Genomic DNA, 20,074 nt, shown 5'->3' on the forward strand with positions numbered 1-20,074 from the left:
CCATCAGCTCTATGGTGTGCACCACAGGTGTCTGTTGAGACAATTGATCATGAAATTCCGATCTCGAAAGATCCCCAACAGTGTCATCAGGGAGACTTCCCCAGACTGGCCCGATGACGTGGCGACAGGCGAAGTACGCGACGAGCAAGGTCCAGATCTGCACAATGGTAAATGATTGATTGCACCCATGCCTTTCCGTAAAGATATCTGACAATCTGGTTTAGCAGGAGCTGACAAAAGCATGATAAACACAAAGACCGCCTCATCGAAGTCCAATGCTACCCCCCATCCCTGTCCACCTTCTACCGAAAGCGCCATCTTCCATCCATTCCCAAAGCTAGCCCTCGAAATTCGACGCATGATATGGAAAGAAACCTTCCCACCTGAGCAGATAATTTCCTTGGTCATTCCAAAAGAATATTACCAGAAGCGCAAGGATCAACAACGTCCATTGCCCGCTGCTCTCCATGTCAACCAGGAAAGTAGGCAGGTAACCCTGGAAAATTATGTTATCCTTAGCCACTTCACCAATGAGAGGTTTCCCACCTTCGGATGTCCCTCGGCCCTTCCCGTCTGCTTCGATCCTGCTCGAGATCGCATCGCCACCACACTCAACACCCTGTTCTACAAGACGGAGCTAAAGGACATCGCACAAAAATTGCTGAAGAAAACACCGCGTCTCGCAACTAAATTGAGAGAGAGCACTGTTGAGGTTGACTTCCATGGTTTGAAATTCTGGGCCTGGCACATATGGTCTCTGGGGACTCTCGATGTTCAGAATGGTCGATATTTTATGGCTGGCATGTTGCCGTACTTCACGAACTCCAGTATATCCAACTGTATCTCGGGTCTGACCACAAGCCTACTGAGCAAAGAAAGAACTCGCCTTCTTATACGTGGGAATCTCTGGAGGAGATGGAGGGATACCGAGCCCAAGTCCAAGAATACTTTGAAGAGTTGAAGAAGCACAACCCGGCTTACAACATCCCAGAGATCATTTGTGAAATGGGTTGACGTTTGGTCAGTCGACGCTAGTCTAGTCATTGATGCAACTCTTGCGCTTGGATGTGGAGGAGCGAGTGTGGAATGGAACGGAGAAACAAGGAATGGTATAACATGGGTGGGTAGTGATGTTGGCGGCTGGTTCTTTTTCTTAGGCAGTGAAGTGGATACACGGAATCGCACGAGTCAACTTCAGGGGGGAGAAAAATGTACCCGACCAAATCCTAAGCAATGCAGAGGACTTCTTCAAGATATTGAGGAGCCGGATGTTGATGTGACCTTCCAGCATGCCTCGCTTAACAACTCCCTGAACGGAAAGACCAGGAAGTCCTGATCGCGGTGGTTCCACGGCCGTCGCTCTCCACGGCTGGCTTATCCTGTTCAATCATCTCTTACCACGACTCACCTTAGGTGACGCTCAGTCCCGTGTATCCAAGACCGACGAGGCCGTGTAAAGAGCAGGCGTTTGTCAAGGGTCACGTGCACTGGCTGCCTAATGTAAGGACACATGTGGTGCTGTGGGCTCTTGGCATTGGGTTATTTAGAGCTGCTCGTTGGCCATTAAATCGCAACTCGTCAACCATTCGCAGCCAAATGACGCGGCCCCACTGTATGCCAAGTCAACCCCCTTTTTGCAAAACGCCAACCCGTTCAGTCTCTTCGTTTTGCTTTACACGATCAGCACTAGTTGGGGAACGCAAAAATGAGTCCAAAAATCAATACCTCGCGCTTCTACTTCGAGTGGAAAGGCCACACCATTCCTGATGCCACCGCTTTCCATGCCACCACCCTTTCACTAAGGCCGAACAAACCCATCATATACCTCGCTGGCGACTCCTCCTTCGACAACAAATACTGGGTCCCATCAAGCGGTCCAGGAGGTGAACCTCTCACCGTGGAAGTGCCTGAAATCTATCGCGCAACCCTCGACCGACCACACCCAAAGCCGGATATTGCATTCTGGCTGAATCATTTCCTGGGTGGGCAGGCAACAACTCTCAACTTGGCTGTTGAAGCATCTACCTAAAAAGAACGAGACAAGGATCTGCTGGAGCATGATACGTTCATCAGAGACAACATCCGTGCTGAGGACATTCTCATCGTCTCAGTCGGCGCGAATGATATCGCAATGAGGCCAACTCTCGCAACCATGCGCAACATGCTTCAGCTTGCGTGGTTGACCCCGCGAAGTTCTCTTGAGAAGGGAACAGCTTGGTCTCTGAGCCACTTTACGGATATGTTCAAAACCCAGGTGGAAGCATATGTGTCAAAAATTGTCGAGAAGCAAAAGCCTCGAGCAGTCATCGTGTGCATGATATACTTTCCTCTGGAAGCGGGGGCTGTGAAACAAAAGAGTTGGGCAGATCCTCAGCTGAAGGTCTTGGGTTATAATCGATTTCCAGGACATCTGCAAACTGCTATCACGAAAATGTATGAGCTTGCAACGACGAAGGTTCAGATACCGGGGGTAAAAGTTGTGCCATGCGCACTTTATGAGGCTCTGGATGGAAAGCACAATGAGGATTATACCGCGAGGGTAGAACCAAGCGCTGAAGGGGGACACAAGATGGCATTGAAGTTGAAGAAGATCATTGAATCCTTGATTGCAGGCGGCGAGCAGCAAATTTGAATTTCGGGGCTGCTTCTGAGCTGACTTGAGGCTGACTTGAGGGAAAGCGGTGGGGCTGACATGGGGCGAGAAATTCTTCTTTGGAAAGTTTACAATCCTAATCCGAGCGGACTTTGCTTGAAACATTAGGATCAATGAGATGGAAAGAGAGCCCTGTAATTTTAGTGATACGTATACCAAACGATACCAAATTTAGCGAACAATCCCTGAATACCCTGCCTAGAAGAATTCCCCAGCCCGCTAAACTCCCTGGAACAATCCACACTCGCTTCGCTCAGCCTTCGACGGCAACCCAGCAAGCTTCCTTTTCACGCCTTCAATCAACTCTCCCACACCCCCAACGCACTCAATCCCATACCTTTCACAAACAACCCACACATTCCCCTTCTTTGGATAATGTTCCGAACAACCAACGACACACTTCCCACTCCTAGCCCACAACCCTAATTCCATCAACGTGATCGGCGCAGGCGTCCTCGGTCCAAAATACACGGCCATAATATCAGCAGCCTCCATCCCATCCAGCTCCCACTTCACCTGCTCAGCCCACGGCTTGAACGACGGGTCTTCTTTCCATGTTGAATCCCAGTCTGGGCGATGAGGATTGAGGAGTGTGACGTCCAGATGGGAGAGCGAAGCTGTCATTGTCTTTTGCCATGTTGTGGGTGGGGTGTCGATTGAGCCGGACAGGAAGACTGTCAGGCCGGTCTTACTGTAGGCTTTCGGGGCCATGACTTTCCGAAAGTTTGGATGGGCTCCGGTGGTCTCTGTTGAGGACATTTTGATCGTGATTGTGAAGGTTGAGTGAGGCTGGGCTGAGAGTGAAATCCGGAGGTTTGGTCTCGGTGTTGCCTGGATCAGGCTATAGATTGCTCAACGCAACATCGGGGCTTGGGATGTGATTGGTTGGACATCACAAATGTGAAGTCTTAGCTTCCTGCGGGTTTCAAAATATAAGAGCCTTTCGGAATGAAAAGAAGAATGAAATCTACTGAGTGAGGAGAGGAAAAGCTGGGGCTGCAGGGGTTATGCAAGCGGCGGCGGTTAGGTATCTAGTGATTGCCCCACCACCCTCTGCCTCATTGTGAAACTTCTCGGAGATCCAGGCAAACCTGGCCCATCTGTGATGTTGTGGCTACGGTTTTCTTAACTCTGTAGGTAACGAGAAAGAATGCTCCTTGGCCAGCGACCCGGTAATAATGGTAGTTTCCGGAGAACTGTAGAATCCCAGCCAGACTTGGCAGACAGTGAGGCTGGAGCAGTGCCTGTTCGAGTGCTTGTCGGGGGATGTCTAGATCTGGATCTTGGATGAAAGCTTCAAATTGGGAGTTTTGGGAACTGGTAAATGTTTTTTATATGGGCTGGTGGCGTCCTCTAGCCACTTGTAAGGGTTGGGATTTTAACTAGACCGGATTTGAGGCTGATGAAGTGGTCTGTCGCTGAGCTTCTTGGGGCGGAGGGGTACCCCATTTTGAGCAGTGGTCGCTGTACTTGTCGACTCCAATGCAACAATTGAGATGTTGCTTGAAGGTTAAAATGCCAGTTTTCCGGAGCATGGAAAGAATGGTTTCAACGAGTCAAAAGCTGGTCTGCATACTTCTGCTGGTCGTTGGGCCTAATAACCTAAGATAAAATCCCGGGGTTCCTCGGTGTAGGAGTCATCGGATTTGGCCCTCGCTGGTGTTCTTTTGATAGGGAGTTAGGGTTGGAGTAGTTGCTGTTCCGCTGAACCATAGTGGCTAAAGATTCGAAGATGGTGGCAAGGCCTGAAATACAGCGAGCGATAGCCTATAATTATACGAACCCGGCCGCCACCCACACGGATTACTCATCGTGGCCGGAGCCGAGGTCTGCGCATCAACGACCTCAGACAAACCTGCAGCATCGGCCCGGAACCTTCACACTCTCCTGACCAGTCATCTCTAACCACCGACGACATGGCAACCACCGGTATACCACGCTCAGGCCCTGTTGCTGATGTTGCCTGTTCGAGTTGTCGCCGGCTGAAGGTAGAGGCCAGCTCATTGATCCCGAGGCAGAGCTGACATCGGATCAGATGAAATGTATCGGATCCGACAATCCACCATGCTCTCGATGTGCAAAAGCTGGGCGTGAGTGCGTTGTGCAACGACCAGCTCGTACCAACCATCCGTCTGGAACGAGCACTCCAAACTCCCATGTTCGCATGAACGGCCCTTCCTCTCATTTGAGAGCTGAGGAGCGGGTAGCCAGAATCAACTCTCACGATGAGCAGCCCGGGCCAAGACATCATCATAACTTCTCACCAATCAACTCTGCTGTTTCAGTAACCAATGAGCCGGCGTTGCCATCAACATATACAACTCCACCTTATTCAACGGTTTGCAACCCACCAGAAGGATCCCCCAATCACGTCGCAAAAGACATGGATTCTCACATAACCCGGAAGCGGAGAAGGATAGGCCCTGCTGGCCAACCTTCACTATCACTCATCCCGGCCGATCCCAACAATAATCCCATCCCCGAGAGGGATATCATTCAATATATCGATATGTAAGTCCCCGGCTGAGTTGTAGTGGACTACATACTGACTGAATAGTTTTCGAAAACGTCTGCTCAATTTCATCCCGGTCATCGTTGCAGAAGATCTCGACACCGCTCAATTGCTATCTACAAAGAGACAACTCGCTTGGTGCATCTGCTACGTCACAGCACGCTACATCCCTGGAGGAGATTTAGCAAGGGCAAAGCTCGTCCCAGCTGTTGCAACAATTCTCCGAGAAATGAACTTCCTGCCGAAAAGCGAGGACGAAGAATGGACGATGCTGCAAGCCCTATCCGTGCTTTACGCGTACCGGCCATCAGGGAATGGAATCTCCATCGGCGATAGCACTTTTGAAATTTCACAGTGGACTATCAAGGGGTATATTGAAGCATACGCACTTAATCTTGGTGTCCACCGGTCAATATCGACTTTGAAGGCTTCTACTCGGTCAGGAGGTCCAGAAATCATTTCTAGTATTGGATTCAAGAAATATATTTACTGGCTCTGGCTCTTCAACACGTCTCACCAGTAAGACACCTGCCAATAATATGACAATTTTACTTAAACTTCATCTAGCTATTCTGTAATTACAGGAACACCTCCAAGCATACGGGAAGATGCTACAATTCGAATAGCTCCCGAAATCCTTCAAGGGATGGATGTTTCACCTTCTGTCTTACAAGTATTAGCGGAAACTGAATTATGTCTTTTGTGGGGAAAGGTATGTGAATATGTTTAGCTCCCAACTACCCTGAGTTCTCCTCTGACATCAATAGGCGGGTCTTGAAGTTCCTGGTCTTAGTGAATGGTGGTGTCCCGCCGACCTCACAGATGCCCCTTCAAATAACGTCGAGCCAAGCATGCTCGACAAAGTGGATACCCTCCTTCAATCCTGGTCCGAGAAATGGACTTCGTTCTTCCCTTCAGGTTTGTTCCCCGGCCTCAATTTTAAGCATCTTGCTGAAATCAGCAGAACCTCTAGGTCAAGACATAGATTTCCATTTCCGCTTCACTCGCTTCTGCCTCAGCACCTACTCGGTGCAAAATCTCAAACTCGTTGGTGCCAACGGCTTGAGTAATTTTCAGCAAGACGCTCTGAATAGAAGTATTGCAGCAGCTGTTAGTTTCTGCAAATTAACGTTGGAATTGGGACCGGCTATTCGGGATGCGGCTCGGTACATGGCTGACTTTGGCTTCGTGATGATTTCATCCGCATGCATTTTCATCGTACAAGCTTGTGAGAATTTCTACTCGAGCGTGAACGGAGCGGCAGACTATTTGAGCGATGTGGAAGCCGTTGCACAGATGCTAAAGGAGTTTGCTGTTAATTCTAACCAAGGGCCGAGCTTGCAGGCTCGTGTTATTTTGGGGAGATTACAGAAAATGAATGAGACCAGGTCTCTTGTCGGGCCTAGGGATATCAGTAATAGACCAGGAGAGGAGATAATGGGGCAAGATTTTCGGTTTGGTCATGGGGGTGAGGAAGGGTTCGTGAATGATCCGCTGTGGAATTTGCTTAATTTCTTTCCTGATATACCTTTAGTATAAATGATCAATGTTTCTAGCCTTGCTCAAATATTATTTCAACTAGCTTATAGTAAATTAAACAACTCCTCACCCAGCTACCTGGTGCTCAATTTACCCTCATCTCCAAGCTTCCGGGCCTTCACCGACAACCTCATCGTTTCTCCTTGAACAAGGTTAATGCCCTTTTCATCCCACACAAGTTGTATGTCAAATAATTTAATTAATTATAAATTGGCAGGTAATTAAAGGAAATTAAATTAAGTCATAACGGTAGTAATTAAAATTATAATTAATCAATTCCTTAATCGAATTAAATGCAATCAACTAATTGGTCACGTGATGTCACGTGACTGTGGAGAATGCGCTGGAATGGCACCACTTTCAGAGGTTCATGGAAATCTATTGCCTCGCTAAGACAAAAAAGCTCGTTGAATCAAGTGTATTGCGGCATTCTCCTTGGCATTGTTTTCATTCGATTCCGAAATAACAATATCTGGAAACTCCGTAACACAATGAGATGGACGTAAGAAATCGTTCAGTAGCACTTGTTCAAATAATATCGCTCCAGTCCTCAAATCCCGGATCTTGATATAGACATCAATGACCAAGTTCTCAAGACTCAGATTCACACCCCAGGCTTCCCACCCCTTTGGTATTCTTCTCAGTTGGTCGTGATTGGTTGGCTCTTTCTTTTGATTGCCCAGAATGCCATCTTGGGTCTCAAATGATAGTCAGCGACGGACCAGGAATTTACTGCTAACAGCCGCTAATTTGCTAGACAATTAAGCCTTCGCAGAGCTCTCGGCTGGGCCATGTCCATTGGCGTTTCCAAGAACGGTATGCTGTTGCGAATGCTTCTGATCGATGAGCTGTGTTGAATAGATATGATCGTCGATTGTTGCTGTTGAGGTTTGACGCTGGAAGATTGCATTCGAGGTACCTGTAAAGGTTTGTTAGAGCTATATGAAACGGTAGTTGTCAGAATTTTCTATATTTCTTTAAACTTTCTGAACCACTAGTAGCCTTATCATGCCACTTGACTGCCTGGTTGGCAACGGTATTCTCACCTGCGCTGACATTGTTCTCAGAATATTCCTCAACTGTCGGCTTTATAATCCAGCCCCGCGAGAGCTTGATAGAGGTAATCTTCGTTATTGCCCGCCCGTGTTCCCATACAATAGCGGTGTCTCGATCTCTTGACATTTTGTCTTGCTTTGATCTCGGCATTTGGAAGGTGCAGTGTGCGAAAAAATTAATCAGATTAATTAATTAATTCATGAATATTCATGAATAGCGTGAATAGAATTTGATTAACGTGATACTTATGTAATTTGATTAGATTAGAATAATTAATCATGATTATTCATGAATACCTTGATTAATATATACGTGACTACAGCACGTGATAGTCTAGCCTAATTAAGTAAGGTTCTTGCTCTAGCACTGCCTTAGCGAGCTTTTCTCTCTAGAAGCATGGTAGCACAAGAGCCTGAACCTTACCTAATTAGGCCAACATGTCACGTGCTACGGTCACGTGTACATTAATCAAGTTATTCATGAATATTCATGATTAGCTTAATTAATTCGTGAATAGAATATGATTAATGAGAAAACTTCATGAATAGATTAGATTAATAGCCATTAATCTAATCTAATCTATTCATTTCTCACACTGGGAAGGTGTGGTCGGAAGCGTGGAAGAGTCCGCTGGTATCTATCACGCACTAGTGACGAAGGTGGGAGTGCTATTGCGAAAGAAAAGTATTGTTCCGCCCTCGTCAAACAATGAACACTTAACGAGTTCGATCTCCCTGATGGCGATCCTTTTTACCTGTCCCATCGGCGTGATCGAATACTGTGTGGGCTGTTGGATCAACAACATCAAGAAGAGAAACCTTGAGTGTGTGTAGCAGTTGCTTTCCATGGGTAAATCGTCACTAGATCTGAGGGTTTTGGATACTAAACACTGTTTTGGCTAGTCTATTGACAAAGAGAGCGGTTTTTTCGTTAATAGTCTGCCCGTCTAGGGTGATCTCGAGTTTGATTGTCCCCGTAGTGCCTTCGATCTCCGCAGATACAGATATTCAAAGCATCCCTAGGTTATTGGAAATTTTTGCCGAGAAAGAGAAGTCTGAAATCAGTGTTCGAGGTAGACTGTCTTCGAAGGACCACAAGTCATTAACTTGGACCCCCAATCCTAGCCCTGCAACACAATTTAGTCAAGTAATAAAACGTGCAGTAACTCAAGATTGATATAGTGTTCTCGCGCTTTTCTCAAAGTAGTATGGCTATGATCCTCATTCCACGATCCCCATGCATATTAGCATGTTTGCTCATTTCATGCTGCCCCCTCTTAGTAGCCCCCTAGAATTTTAGTTCTAAGATATGCTCTTTCTTGCCTCCTAGAATCTCCCGAATGTGAATCCGATGAGTGACAAACGTGTTATCCGAGCGTACAGCCTCAGATTTTATTTACATTCTTGGAGAAAAAGGTATCCGGACCCTTGAATAACGGCGAGGCGTTTTAGAAATTGTCGAGCTCTTGTGATGGGAGAGTGGAAAGAGTGCTGGTACAACTATGTCTGGTCCCTGACCGACTGAATTTCGGTTTCGCTTCTACCCATTAATGGATGCGGAATCATATTGTGTGCGAGAAGGTCGAAATGAATGGTTGTGGGGAGCGATGTTGTTGGGCGAAGATTTCTCGCAGAATTAGTTCCACCTTGTTGCTTGAAAAGCCAGCCATGATAAATTGGTAAAACGGTGCTGGGAAAGGAGTTGGAATTGGCGTTGGGTTGTCAACCGAAGAAGGAGCCCTTGAGCCATGATCATGATCGAGTTTTATGGATGGGGATATCTTCAAGGATTCCCTTGATGGACAACTTTTGCTGTTAATTGAGACAGATCTGCTCAATTTTGACGAGGTGATGTAGGATTTCCACAAGACTGGCGTTCATCAGACGTAACTCACATAAAGTTGATTCTCATGAGAGTAAAACCGGATGTAACAGGCTGGAAGTAATCAAATATTCGAACAGACTGATCCTGAGTCTACCCGGGATGGGGGGCCTGTCGCTTAACGCCCAAAACCGGCGAGACGCAGGAAGAACTGGTGAGATCGGAGTCTGAACTTTCACCAAGGTCTCACCCCCCCAGGTCCCCCAACAGCGATCAGCTTGTGTTGTCCTGTCTAGCCAAAAAACGCTTTGCCAACCACAGGAAAATGGGATCTTTCTGTGCCACCCAGTTGCCCGGCCTCTCAGCTATCCCACATCCCCGGATCCACCTCCGCGTAAGTGCGTACGATCAACATTGAGTCCGGCGTTTGTAACGTTGACCAATAGGCGCAATTAGAACTTGACGCGCTATTTCCAGTGCGAATAGGAAAAAGTTTGACCTTCACATTGGACAGCGTTCTACAGGGTACATTAGACCATCAACAATGGACAAACAAGACGACGATCCAACCCTCGAGCAAGTGGATACGGCAGGACCCAGAATTTTCGTTATGAGCAGTAAACGGCCAAATTGAAAGGGATCGATGATGCTTTTCTTTTCACTGTTGATAAAGAGCCCATAAGTTGGACCGCAGAAGAAGAATGCAAACTGCCATGGAAAATTGACCTGCGATTGATCCCTCCCGTGTGTCAAGTACCGAGCCTTCATTAATTCATTTTACTCGCTGATTATTTCTCATACAGGTGCTCGTTGCATGTCTGCTCCAATATAGCGACACACAAAGCTACGATGTAGCCGCGATCTCCAGCTTAATTAAAGACTTGAGGCTGTACGGCTTGACGAGCGACTCCCTCTTGAAGTTGGTTCCTCAAATAAACAGGCTCTGAAATGGCCCAAGGGAGAATCAGAGGTGGCTGCCACTTCCATGCTCTTATCTGTGCATGAAAAACCAGTATCGGAGAATAAAGCCCTCCTACTTACAGGGTCACAGTACACTCGACTACCGACTTCATCGTTATCGAATTATCCTAGCATTGGCGTTCGCCCCCACGACCATCGCATGGAATATCATACTTTGGAAAAGTCCTCGAGACAATCTAGCTTCATTTCCAGATGGACTTTGCATTGTACGTATCGCTTTCCCATTTGCCGTCGAAGAGCCTAAATTTTGCTGTCGAGGTGCAAAACCCGGACACCTCACGGTACTTGAATCTTAGCTCTGGAGAAATGCGCGCTGCTTGTCCAGCTCTTGACTGGCTCAAAATCAAAATCATTTGGCAGTTTCTCGCCTCTCGGGTATTAGAGCGAGGATTCGTAAAGTGTCAGCCTCACAAATGTTGCCAGCTCGCGACAGCGTGCACCTTTATTCACGTGACACCGATAATAATGTTTTGAGGCAACCTAAAGAGAGTTTAGTCTTCCAATCTTTCTTACATAGCATAGGTTATTTTATTTCCATTATTAATCACATTTACACTCATCGTGGTCATTTGATGTTTTCCCTCGGATTCTCCTCCTCGAGGGCTTCAGGGGGCGGTAAGCGAGCTCGCCTAATCCGCCTCCGAAAAGCTCCCTCCAACATCAATTATTAATAATCACTAGCACACCATCGAAAATGGGGTCCACATCAACTCAAACCAAGATTGGCTTATCTTGAAAGGCGTCATCTTCTCGTAGTTGTCGCCATCAACAAGGATGAATGAAAACATATCTATAAGAACGACATGTGTGCCTTCAAGTCTGCGAGATTGAGAGACGCTCGCTGTTTCCCTACTTGCAAAGCCCTACCTGCAAGTAAACTTGAATCATCACCACAATGCCTACGGAATTCATCTCCCTGACCTCACCCAATGCCTCTACGGAGCTCAACCCCTTAGGCGGCCCCAACGAACCAATCGACCCCACCTATCTAAACCGCTACGCGAAAGCCCTCGACGACTATGCCTTCAACTACACTCTAGTCCCCTACGACAGTTCCTGGTTCGATCCTTTCACCATCGGAGCCACCATCGCAGCCGCAACCAAAAACCTCAAGATCATAATTGCTCTCCGGCCAAACACGCTCTATCCCACCGTGGCAGCGAAAGCCTTGGCAACTTTGGACCAGCTTTCCTCCGGCCGTGCAGTGGTGCATTTCATCGCCGGCGGTTCGGACGCAGAGCAAGCTAAGGAAGGTGACTTTCTCAACAAAGAGGAGCGGTACGGACGTCTTGAAGAGTATATCAAGATCCTGCGCCGAGCATGGGAGTCAGCTGAACCATTCGATTGGGAAGGGAAGTATTTCCAGTTCAAACAATTCAGTAATCGCGTCAGGCCTGTGAATGGCACGATTCCGGTCTCCGTTGGGGGTTCAAGTGATGAAGCGTATCGAGTTGGTGGGAGTCTGGCTGATATCTTTGGCCTTTGGGGCGAGCCATTGAAGGAGACAAGGGAGCAGGTTGACCGGATCCATGCTGAAGCCGAAAAGGCTGGCCGTGCTCCGAATTGCAGGCCGAGAATTTGGGTTACGTTCCGACCTATTGTTGCAGAGACTGATGATCTTGCTTGGGCTAAGGCTCATCGTACGCTCGGTGTGTTGAAGGAGAATCGAGCGAATAGAACTGGCAAAGTCCCAGCTGATGCACCAAAACCGCAGAACGTGGGGTCGCAGAGATTGCTTGATATTGCTGCGAGAGGGGAGGTGCAGGACAGGGCGCTCTGGTATCCAACTGTTACAGCCACGAATGCAAGGGGTGCATCGACGGCACTGGTTGGAAGTTATGAGACAGTTACTGAGTCCATCTTGGATTATGTTGATTTAGGGGCGGAGTTGATTTCAATTCGGGGGTACGATAACTTGAATGATGCTATTGATTACGGGCGGTATATTCTGCCAAGGGTTCGGGAAGGTTTAAAGGAGAGGGAGACTCGGGCTCGGGTAGCATAAATAGTATCCTTCGATTATCAATTCACCACTTCATGAGAGACGTGTGGCATATCTAAATGGCAGTTCCATTGTCTAGTTCGGGCGATTTGAAAACTCAGAATGTACTATGAAATATGGAACATGCACACACGCGTTGAGACAACTTTACTGGATGACCAATCCAAATGGTATAACTTTGCTAATGTCCAGAAATGTTTTAAACAAGGTGAACAACAAATGTCAGTGTTCCGAGCTCGGAAAGAAGATTCATACCTGAAATATACTACCTAAAAAAGGGCAATGTTTGAAACGTCGATAAATCGTTTTATCAATCTCAAATGACATGATTATCGAGCGCAATCAGATGTTGATCACCAGCCGTAACTCAAAATTCCGAACCAACAGAGAACAATGCGCTTCCACCTAATTATCAGTCTTCATCCTCTTCTTCATCCGGTTCTTCATCCTCACCACCATTATAATAACCACCATGTTCAGTAGACATGTGAGTATAAATTGCGTTCTCGTCGAACTTCCCCCCACAAAAGAAGCACCAGTGCGTTCCACAACCATCGACTGTGCATGTGATATGGTCGCAACCAGAGGTTTTTTCGGTCATTGTACCACAGCCCGGGCATTTCTTGATCTTATCGCCCTTATGATCTTTGCAGTCATCACACACCCAGTCTTGCAATTCGACTGGTGCTCCGGCTGCGCATACGCGCTCAATGTACCGCTTGGCGTAGCCACATTGACGGCACCATGCTGAGATCCACTGTCCTTTGTCTCTGACGGCAATGGCTAGGTCACCGACTGCGTGGATGCCCATTCCGTACTTGGCGAGAGTCTTCGCTGTTGGGTCGCGACGACAAAATGGGCAAGAAAGAGCAGCAGTGTTGATAATTCGACCGCACCCGTTGAGACCATACCAACCCTTCAGACAACCCTTACATATCCGCTGCGAACACCCCGTTCTGCCACACGCTCGCAGTACATCGGATTTTTTAAATGATGAGAAACAGAGCGAGCAGGTCCCGGACTCTGTCTTCCGGCGGGAGATCCAGGATTTCAGTTCTTCCACGAGCTCTGGAACATTGCGAACCAGCTTGCCATTTAGGGCGAGCTTCAGGTTCTGATATTCTGGAAAGACCTCGACTTTGGTGGTAAAATCTGCAGCACCAGCTTTGGCGATTGTATGAAAGAGAGAGCGCTTGCTGAATGGCTCAGCGATTTTCTTGTTCTCGTTTTTCAATAGCCAGGCAGTGGTGTTCTCGTCGGTCAGCTTGTTGGCTGTGGTTTCGACGGTGACGACTGTCTTTCGGCCGTTAGCACACGCGTAGCATTTGAAGTCCTTCATATCCGTTGGACGATAGGACATTGGGTAGATCACTCGGTTCAGGCAATCTGTGCATTCGACAAATGGAGCTGGCGTCTTGCTGTTGGTCCGGCAATAATAGCACTTTGGCTTGACATTCAATGCTTCAGGGCGATAAACGACGTATTGAGCTCGGCAAGTCCTGATGTTGCATTCGACCCACACGAGTGGAGTGGTTTCTTTGTCTTCCTTGGTGACTCGTGCTGCGATAGCATCCTTGGCTGCTTTGCGTTCTGCGGCAGACGTCTTTGTATCCGCTTCAACCGTTTCGACCCCTAAACAAAGCCCGCACTTTCCATTCAAACCCATGATAGTGACTGAACGGGGGAAGTCGCAAGATCGACAAATAGCTGTTGGACCCATTGGTACCGGGGTCTTCCCTGGTGTCCATCCAATTCGGGCAGTCAATTCTGTTTCGAGATTCATCTCAAGCAGCTTGTAAGTGACGAGGCAGTCAAACAGCGCTCGATCCGAATACTTTAGCAAAGTCTCCGCCTGCTTGGTAGTATCTGTAACCTTTGGAGGCGTCAGCAAACCGATACATTGACGTTTTGCAAGACGTCGTTCATCCTTCAGGTTGGTACTCACAGCTTCTGGCTTCTCTGCTTGCCTCTTCTGATACGCTGAATCAGCATCCAGTAATAGAGACAGGCAGCTCGTATTCCATGTTTCAGGAACTTCGATATTGTTCCATCGGTCTCGCCACAATAGCATCTCCTGGTCAGCTGCTTCTTGAAGAGGCTTGACTCCCAGTCGGATGCTGAGCGCTGCAAGTAATGCAGCTGGGCGTGCTCCAAGCATTGTGCCAGGGACCACAATGTGAAGCAAGATCTTCCAAAACTTGCGCTTGAACTCTGTTGATGCAAGTGCCATAGGGATTCTTGGCGTTTCCGTTTCCGAAGCAGCAGCAATATGTGCAGGCATCTCCTCGGCGGAATTGATGTACGTCAGGCGTGTCAATACTCGACCGAGACGACGCAGGATTCTGTAATCGCAAGACCGACCGATTTCAAGCAGCTCGTCGCGTCGGAAGGACGTGATAGGCTTTGATTCTTCTTCATCCTCGTCGGTTTCGTGGGTGAAGACCAGAGTTGGATCCAGACAGACGCACGGGAAGCGTTGAGAAGCTGGAACTGACTCAATGGCTTCCGTCACCTCAGTAGTATAGTCGTATGATTCTTCTAGCCACGCTTTCATTCGAGCTTTCTCATCTCCGTTCTGGATGCGATCGACTTGATGGCCGAAAGCAGTTATGGCCTCGTCACGTGCTGGATTCTCTCGATCGTTACAAACCGCCCTCCATAGTGAGCCAAAGACTGGATTAAGAGAGATTGTGGCGACGTCCTCAGCAATAATCTTCTGCAAATGCTCGATCGCAGTCTTCTTGTATCGCTCGTCGACAGAATAGCGCTTCGCGAAGTCTAAAACTGGAGTTTCTTTCAGTCCAGGCAGATGCTTCTTTAGGACTTCAGCGGTACATCGTATTTTCGTAATGTTCTCACCACTCGCTGCAGAACGTGAATGGGTGGCCAAGAAGAATGGCTGTGCATCCGGGTCCCGCTCATTCAGGAGCTTCTTCATACCATTGATGGAGATATACCGCGTCAGATAGGCTGGAAATTCTATATTTGCCGATGTACCAGCTTTCTCCGCACCCATCCAGGCTAGGAGGACCTCCACAGTCACTTTCGAAATGCTTGCTGGCTTCGAGTCCGTCAAATAGAAAGCCGCACCGCCGGTCATTGCAGACAGGTAGTTGTAGTATCCAGCGTAGGCAAAAGGCATATCTTTCTCGAGGATGGAAAAGACTTGGGCTTTCTTCTCCCCAGATCGTCCGGAAAGCCACTTGGATGCGGAGACCCAGTCGACGAAATGGGGTCCGAAGCCACCGTAGGAGGTTTCCATTTTGAGTGCCTTGCGTTCTGGGCCCAAGTTTGAGCAGGAGTCGGAGGTGTCGCCATTGAATGGTGTATGTGGGGGAGCGTCAGTATACAGCAATATGATGGTACAGGCGTCAGTTCTCATCAGCTCGTACGCCATAGCCAGACCGGTCTTGGTCGCCTCAGGGCCATCTCCACCTCCAATAGGTTCGAGCTTCTTGGCCATTTTGATCAAATCTATCTGCTGATCCTGGAACATTGTTTGTGTCAGATGTGCCTCCAGATATTGGGATATTGATGGAGAATCTACCTGTGAATCCCGGGACAGTGAAGTCGATGGGGAAAGCCATCCTGACCACTCTAGCAGCTGTTGATCGCAGTAGTCGCGGTAAGCCAGAAGTCCGATTCTGGAGAAGCAGTCTGTAAGAGTTGAGATCTCGATAATTTGAGGGAGAGAGTGTTGGAGTGAATTCAAATAAGAGCTCATCGAGTATGTCGCATCGACTAAAACGAGGAGGTCATAGACCTCTGGCTTAGAGTGGGACTCCATCATGACTGAAGTTAAAGATAACGCAGTGCAGAATGCGCTCTCTGAGGAGCATGAATTGAGTGTCCGGAGGAGCTTATATAGCGGTGAAACATGCCCAGGTGCCAAGCCCCTAAACACGTGACACAGAGGGCACTAGGGGGGGCCAGGTGCCATGCAACAAAGGATTACTCCTGGATGACAGGAGCAATTGCTGACCTAAGATGAACCAGATCAGAGAGTCTCGAGCGAATATTTAAAGAAAGGACGAGCTCGCGTGGCGAAGGTGGAGTTTGTAGCTGCAAAACGTGACTCACTTGAACGTCCCGAGTTCTGAACTTGAATCTCGATGATATCAGTGAATGTCTAGAGTCATACCAAGGCAATCACGGCCGTTTATTTGCTCCCGAAAAATCACTTGACGTCCAGGAGGGAGTTGGTCGATTTAAATAATGACTGTTTCGGCGAGGGGGCGTGACTCAGGAAGCAGTGCAGAATGAACCGAACCGCATTGGGACATTCAGCCCAAGTCATCCTCGCCTCGCAAATTGCTCTGCTGTAAAGGAGGAGCAGCGCCAGCGCCATCGCGGGAAGCTGCGCCTGCTTACTGAAGCTGATGAGAAGGAAAGTGCGTTGTGGAAATTGAGCTCTCGTCTTCCTCGGGGTTTGGCGGTGGCGGTGTATTTTAAGCGTGTGGCTTGCAGGCTTAGCGACGAATTCAGGGGCTGTGGCGTTCCCTCAAAAGCCCTTTTCTTCAGAGGCGATCCTTCAGAACCTCCTCGATTGATATCTTGATGTCTTTTATCTATTCTCCTCTATTCATTAAGTGTTTCACGTCTTTTCGTCTTCAATATTCTCAAGCAGGCTATAGACAGTCCAATTGGGAGAGAAGAGGATGGAGCAAGTAGATTTCACGACTCGCAGCTAGATTTGGCGAACATGGTAGAGATAATGCGCAGCATCGAGGAATTTCTTGCGGATTCGAGTAGTCTCAATGGAAGAAACTATATTCTCTTGTGCATTTCATGAGCCAGAAGTCCTGAAGGGGAGGGTTCAAATTTATATTTCGCCGAGAGCCGCCTTCGGATCCCTAACTTGTAGTCAGAGTTGAACTCAGTTACAGGCCGAGGACTTGGGTACTATGGGTACTTATCAAATATGCACTGCACCTCATTCTGTATTGGCGAATCACATGGTTTGTCCAGTCATTATCCTCTCCGGCAGAAACTCTGTCCCTTACCACCATATCCATCGACTCAAAGTTGTCATTGGCCCCTTCTCGGCTCCCTACATTCTCATCCGCTCCCAGAGATAGGCAGAGTGCTATCTCAACTGTCATATATCTTGGCGCACTCATACATATGCGAGCATGAGTGAAACTGGTACAGAGACAGACCCTCAGTCCAATGTCTTGTGCGGGCCACCCCCCGCGAACGCAGCAAGTACACAAACATTCGACTTTTGGTGACCCGCCCTTCTCGGCATATCTTATTATTGAATTAAACTATGATTTCAACATTCCAAGCTGACATAAGACTGTGGTCTTAGTTGCTACAGCCCTAACTTACCCCATCCACCCCCCGAAACTGCGTGGGAAGGAGACTATAATTCGATGTTTGACCGTTCCTGGTCCGTTACAGTAAAGGCGATGACCACTAGCAACCCCGTAATTAGCAGTACAGTGCGGATCACTGTGGTCCTCAACCTTCCATGTATGGGCAGGAAAGGCAGCAGCCTGCATTTTCACCCCTCCTATAACTTTCTCGCCTATGGGTGACCCCTCAAGCTCCCTTTATGCCTCAGAGTTCAAACGTGTCCTTGTTCCACTACCTCAGGTTCTTTTCTCAGCTTCCCCACCATGTTGTAGCAGCTGTACCTTCACCGCTGGCAATGCACAAGTGTATCACTGGCAACCCCTACAGGTACATGTAGTTTCACCGTTTGTGAATGAAGCCAGCTTTACATTGCTTTCTCTTTACTGTCCTCAACACCCACTAAAAAGTTTTAAGCAACTGACCATCCACATATATTACGTTCGAGACAATATTCGCCAGTGCTCAGTGTGGAATCGTTGGTTCAGCAGTTTACAGATCGACCACACTTGCATTTGACCAAAGCAATGCCTCGACTGCGAATCCGTACGGTTACGACCCCCCTCTCACCTGGGTGCCAGATATGTTTACAAGCTCAGTATTCACTGCGGTTGATTGGAAGACTAAGTAAGAAATAATCATACAGCTTTGATTAGAAACGTTCATGATAATCAAAGTATTACCTGCACAAACATAAGAACTACAATTTACAGCCATAGCTTATTACCCTACTTCGACGCCTCCCAGCCAGACAATTGCCACTTCTGCAGCACCGTCGATATCACAACACCTCACCACTAATATGAAGGCTCCGGTATTCTATTCCGCCTGTAGTCCCGCGAATCATGCTCCGCCCACAAATATCTCGGATTCCTGAGGTTGTTACCAGGTTTTACCATTGGAAGGCCCCCATCCACCGCCAACTCCGTCTCGGCATTAGTCTTTGAGGCGCGAACTTTGATGCCTGGTAGTGTGATCACCTACTCCAGCACTGTTTTATCTTTACTGCCAAACGGAGGAGCACTGAGCACCGGGGGAACTAGCATGTGTTGAGATTATGAGGCCTCCTTTGTCCACCTAATATCTTTTACTCTTATTGTGGTATCCAAAGAGACCTTCTCCTCTAGCATTAGACAATTAATTAAGCTTCTACACCCATCTGAATTCCATATCAAGTGCCATGATAAAGAACTCCTTTGTTTTACTTCATTTCAAATATTCAGATTCTTGATCAGTTCTACATGGTCGGAACTCAATCCCTCTCAGCTAGCGGGCCTGCAGTAACGGTTTCTGACAAAACATGTTCTGTCGTTCCAGGTGGTGCTTCGATAGTTGTAGATGGCTCAACCGAAGCTACAAGCTTTGCAACCCAAGCCGCCCACGAAGAGCCTCGCAAGATATATGTCCTGGCTATGTTTTTGGTTCGCAGACACTGATAGCGGGCAGACTACCTATAACCTTTCCAGGGACTGTGTTGAGTCTTGAGCATGATGGAGCGAATGTTCAACCTGTCGAGGGTGATCGTGATAACGTGAGCTGGCAGTGTGGGCTCCGATAAATTATCGATCGGGATTATCGATTAGTAATCGTTATCGGCTAATCGATTGATAAACGATCGATATCGATAATTATCGTTGATAAAAGTGGGCCCCAGCTATTAAGCGAGCCCTATTACATGAACATCTCGCTTTCTAGTTCAATTATAAACCGATTAGTATAAAGATTAATATAAAAGTAGACTATTATTACTATACTATTATATTTCTATTTAATAGTCTATTATATAATATAGATAATATAATTATTGCTAATACTATCGATGCAATGGGGCTCGCTTAATGGCTGGGCCCGCTTTTATCAATAATTCCATTGATAAAAGTGGGCCCAGCCAGCCATTAAGCGAGCCCATCGATAATTCCATTGATAAAAGTGGGCCCAGCCAGCCATTGAGCGAGCCCATCGATAATTCCATCGATAAAAGTGGGCCCAGCCAGCCATTAAGCGAGCCCATCGATAATTCCATCGATAATAGTGGGTCCCAGGGCCTTGGCAATACTACAGGGCCACTACAGGGCCAATACGCTATATTTACAGGCCTTAGACCGCCTTTACAGTACTAAATCTATTAATAATAGTGGGTCCAGGGCCTTGGTAG

The 20,074-nt window shown here is 47.7% G+C and overlaps 8 protein-coding genes across 8 annotated transcripts; 5 read left to right on the top strand and 3 right to left on the bottom strand.

The window, feature by feature from the left end:
- Positions 1–49: 49 nt before the first annotated feature.
- Positions 50–961, top strand: K444DRAFT_631616 (uncharacterized protein; the record flags this gene model as incomplete). The annotated part of the gene is made up of 2 exons (XM_024883390.1): positions 50–167; positions 225–961. The coding sequence occupies 2 exons, from the start codon at positions 50–52 to the stop codon at positions 959–961; spliced, it is 855 nt and encodes a 284-aa protein (XP_024734791.1).
- Positions 962–1,705: 744 nt separating this feature from the next.
- On the top strand, positions 1,706–2,632 carry K444DRAFT_644339 (uncharacterized protein; the record flags this gene model as incomplete). The annotated part of the gene is made up of 2 exons (XM_024884953.1): positions 1,706–2,011; positions 2,045–2,632. The coding sequence occupies 2 exons, from the start codon at positions 1,706–1,708 to the stop codon at positions 2,630–2,632; spliced, it is 894 nt and encodes a 297-aa protein (XP_024734792.1).
- A 240-nt stretch (positions 2,633–2,872) lies between these two features.
- On the bottom strand, positions 2,873–3,364 carry K444DRAFT_533133 (uncharacterized protein; the record flags this gene model as incomplete). The annotated part of the gene is made up of 1 exon (XM_024875129.1): positions 2,873–3,364. One exon carries the CDS (start codon positions 3,362–3,364, stop codon positions 2,873–2,875), a length of 492 nt encoding a protein of 163 aa, XP_024734793.1.
- A 1,168-nt stretch (positions 3,365–4,532) lies between these two features.
- K444DRAFT_592701 (uncharacterized protein) lies at positions 4,533–6,778 on the top strand. Its single transcript, XM_024878260.1, has 6 exons — positions 4,533–4,641; positions 4,689–5,164; positions 5,211–5,684; positions 5,733–5,877; positions 5,933–6,083; positions 6,130–6,778. Exons 1-6 carry the CDS (start codon positions 4,570–4,572, stop codon positions 6,702–6,704), a joined length of 1,893 nt encoding a protein of 630 aa, XP_024734794.1. The 5' UTR covers positions 4,533–4,569; the 3' UTR covers positions 6,705–6,778.
- A 4,623-nt stretch (positions 6,779–11,401) lies between these two features.
- On the top strand, positions 11,402–12,586 carry K444DRAFT_592704 (alkanesulfonate monooxygenase). Its single transcript, XM_024878261.1, has one exon. It carries the CDS (start codon positions 11,458–11,460, stop codon positions 12,565–12,567), a length of 1,110 nt encoding a protein of 369 aa, XP_024734795.1. The 5' UTR covers positions 11,402–11,457; the 3' UTR covers positions 12,568–12,586.
- Positions 12,587–12,740: 154 nt separating this feature from the next.
- On the bottom strand, positions 12,741–16,720 carry K444DRAFT_564766 (uncharacterized protein). The gene is made up of 4 exons (XM_024877077.1): positions 16,645–16,720; positions 16,112–16,546; positions 14,510–16,051; positions 12,741–14,437 (listed from the first exon to the last, which is right to left on the bottom strand). The coding sequence occupies exons 2-4, from the start codon at positions 16,352–16,354 to the stop codon at positions 12,977–12,979; spliced, it is 3,246 nt and encodes a 1,081-aa protein (XP_024734796.1). The 5' UTR covers positions 16,355–16,546; positions 16,645–16,720; the 3' UTR covers positions 12,741–12,976.
- A 127-nt stretch (positions 16,721–16,847) lies between these two features.
- Positions 16,848–18,068, bottom strand: K444DRAFT_691428 (uncharacterized protein; the record flags this gene model as incomplete). Its single annotated transcript, XM_024887792.1, has 4 exons — positions 16,848–16,883; positions 16,936–17,142; positions 17,568–17,670; positions 17,896–18,068. 4 exons carry the CDS (start codon positions 18,066–18,068, stop codon positions 16,848–16,850), a joined length of 519 nt encoding a protein of 172 aa, XP_024734797.1.
- Positions 18,069–19,158: 1,090 nt separating this feature from the next.
- Positions 19,159–19,398, top strand: K444DRAFT_614826 (uncharacterized protein; the record flags this gene model as incomplete). The annotated part of the gene is made up of 1 exon (XM_024880601.1): positions 19,159–19,398. A coding segment is annotated over one exon (197 nt), but the record flags the coding sequence as incomplete, so codon positions are not given.
- Positions 19,399–20,074: the final 676 nt, after the last annotated feature.

The sequence above is a fragment of the Hyaloscypha bicolor genome, assembly GCF_002865645.1.
Source record: "Hyaloscypha bicolor E unplaced genomic scaffold K444scaffold_113, whole genome shotgun sequence".
Taxonomy (NCBI): Eukaryota; Fungi; Ascomycota; class Leotiomycetes; order Helotiales; family Hyaloscyphaceae; genus Hyaloscypha; species Hyaloscypha bicolor.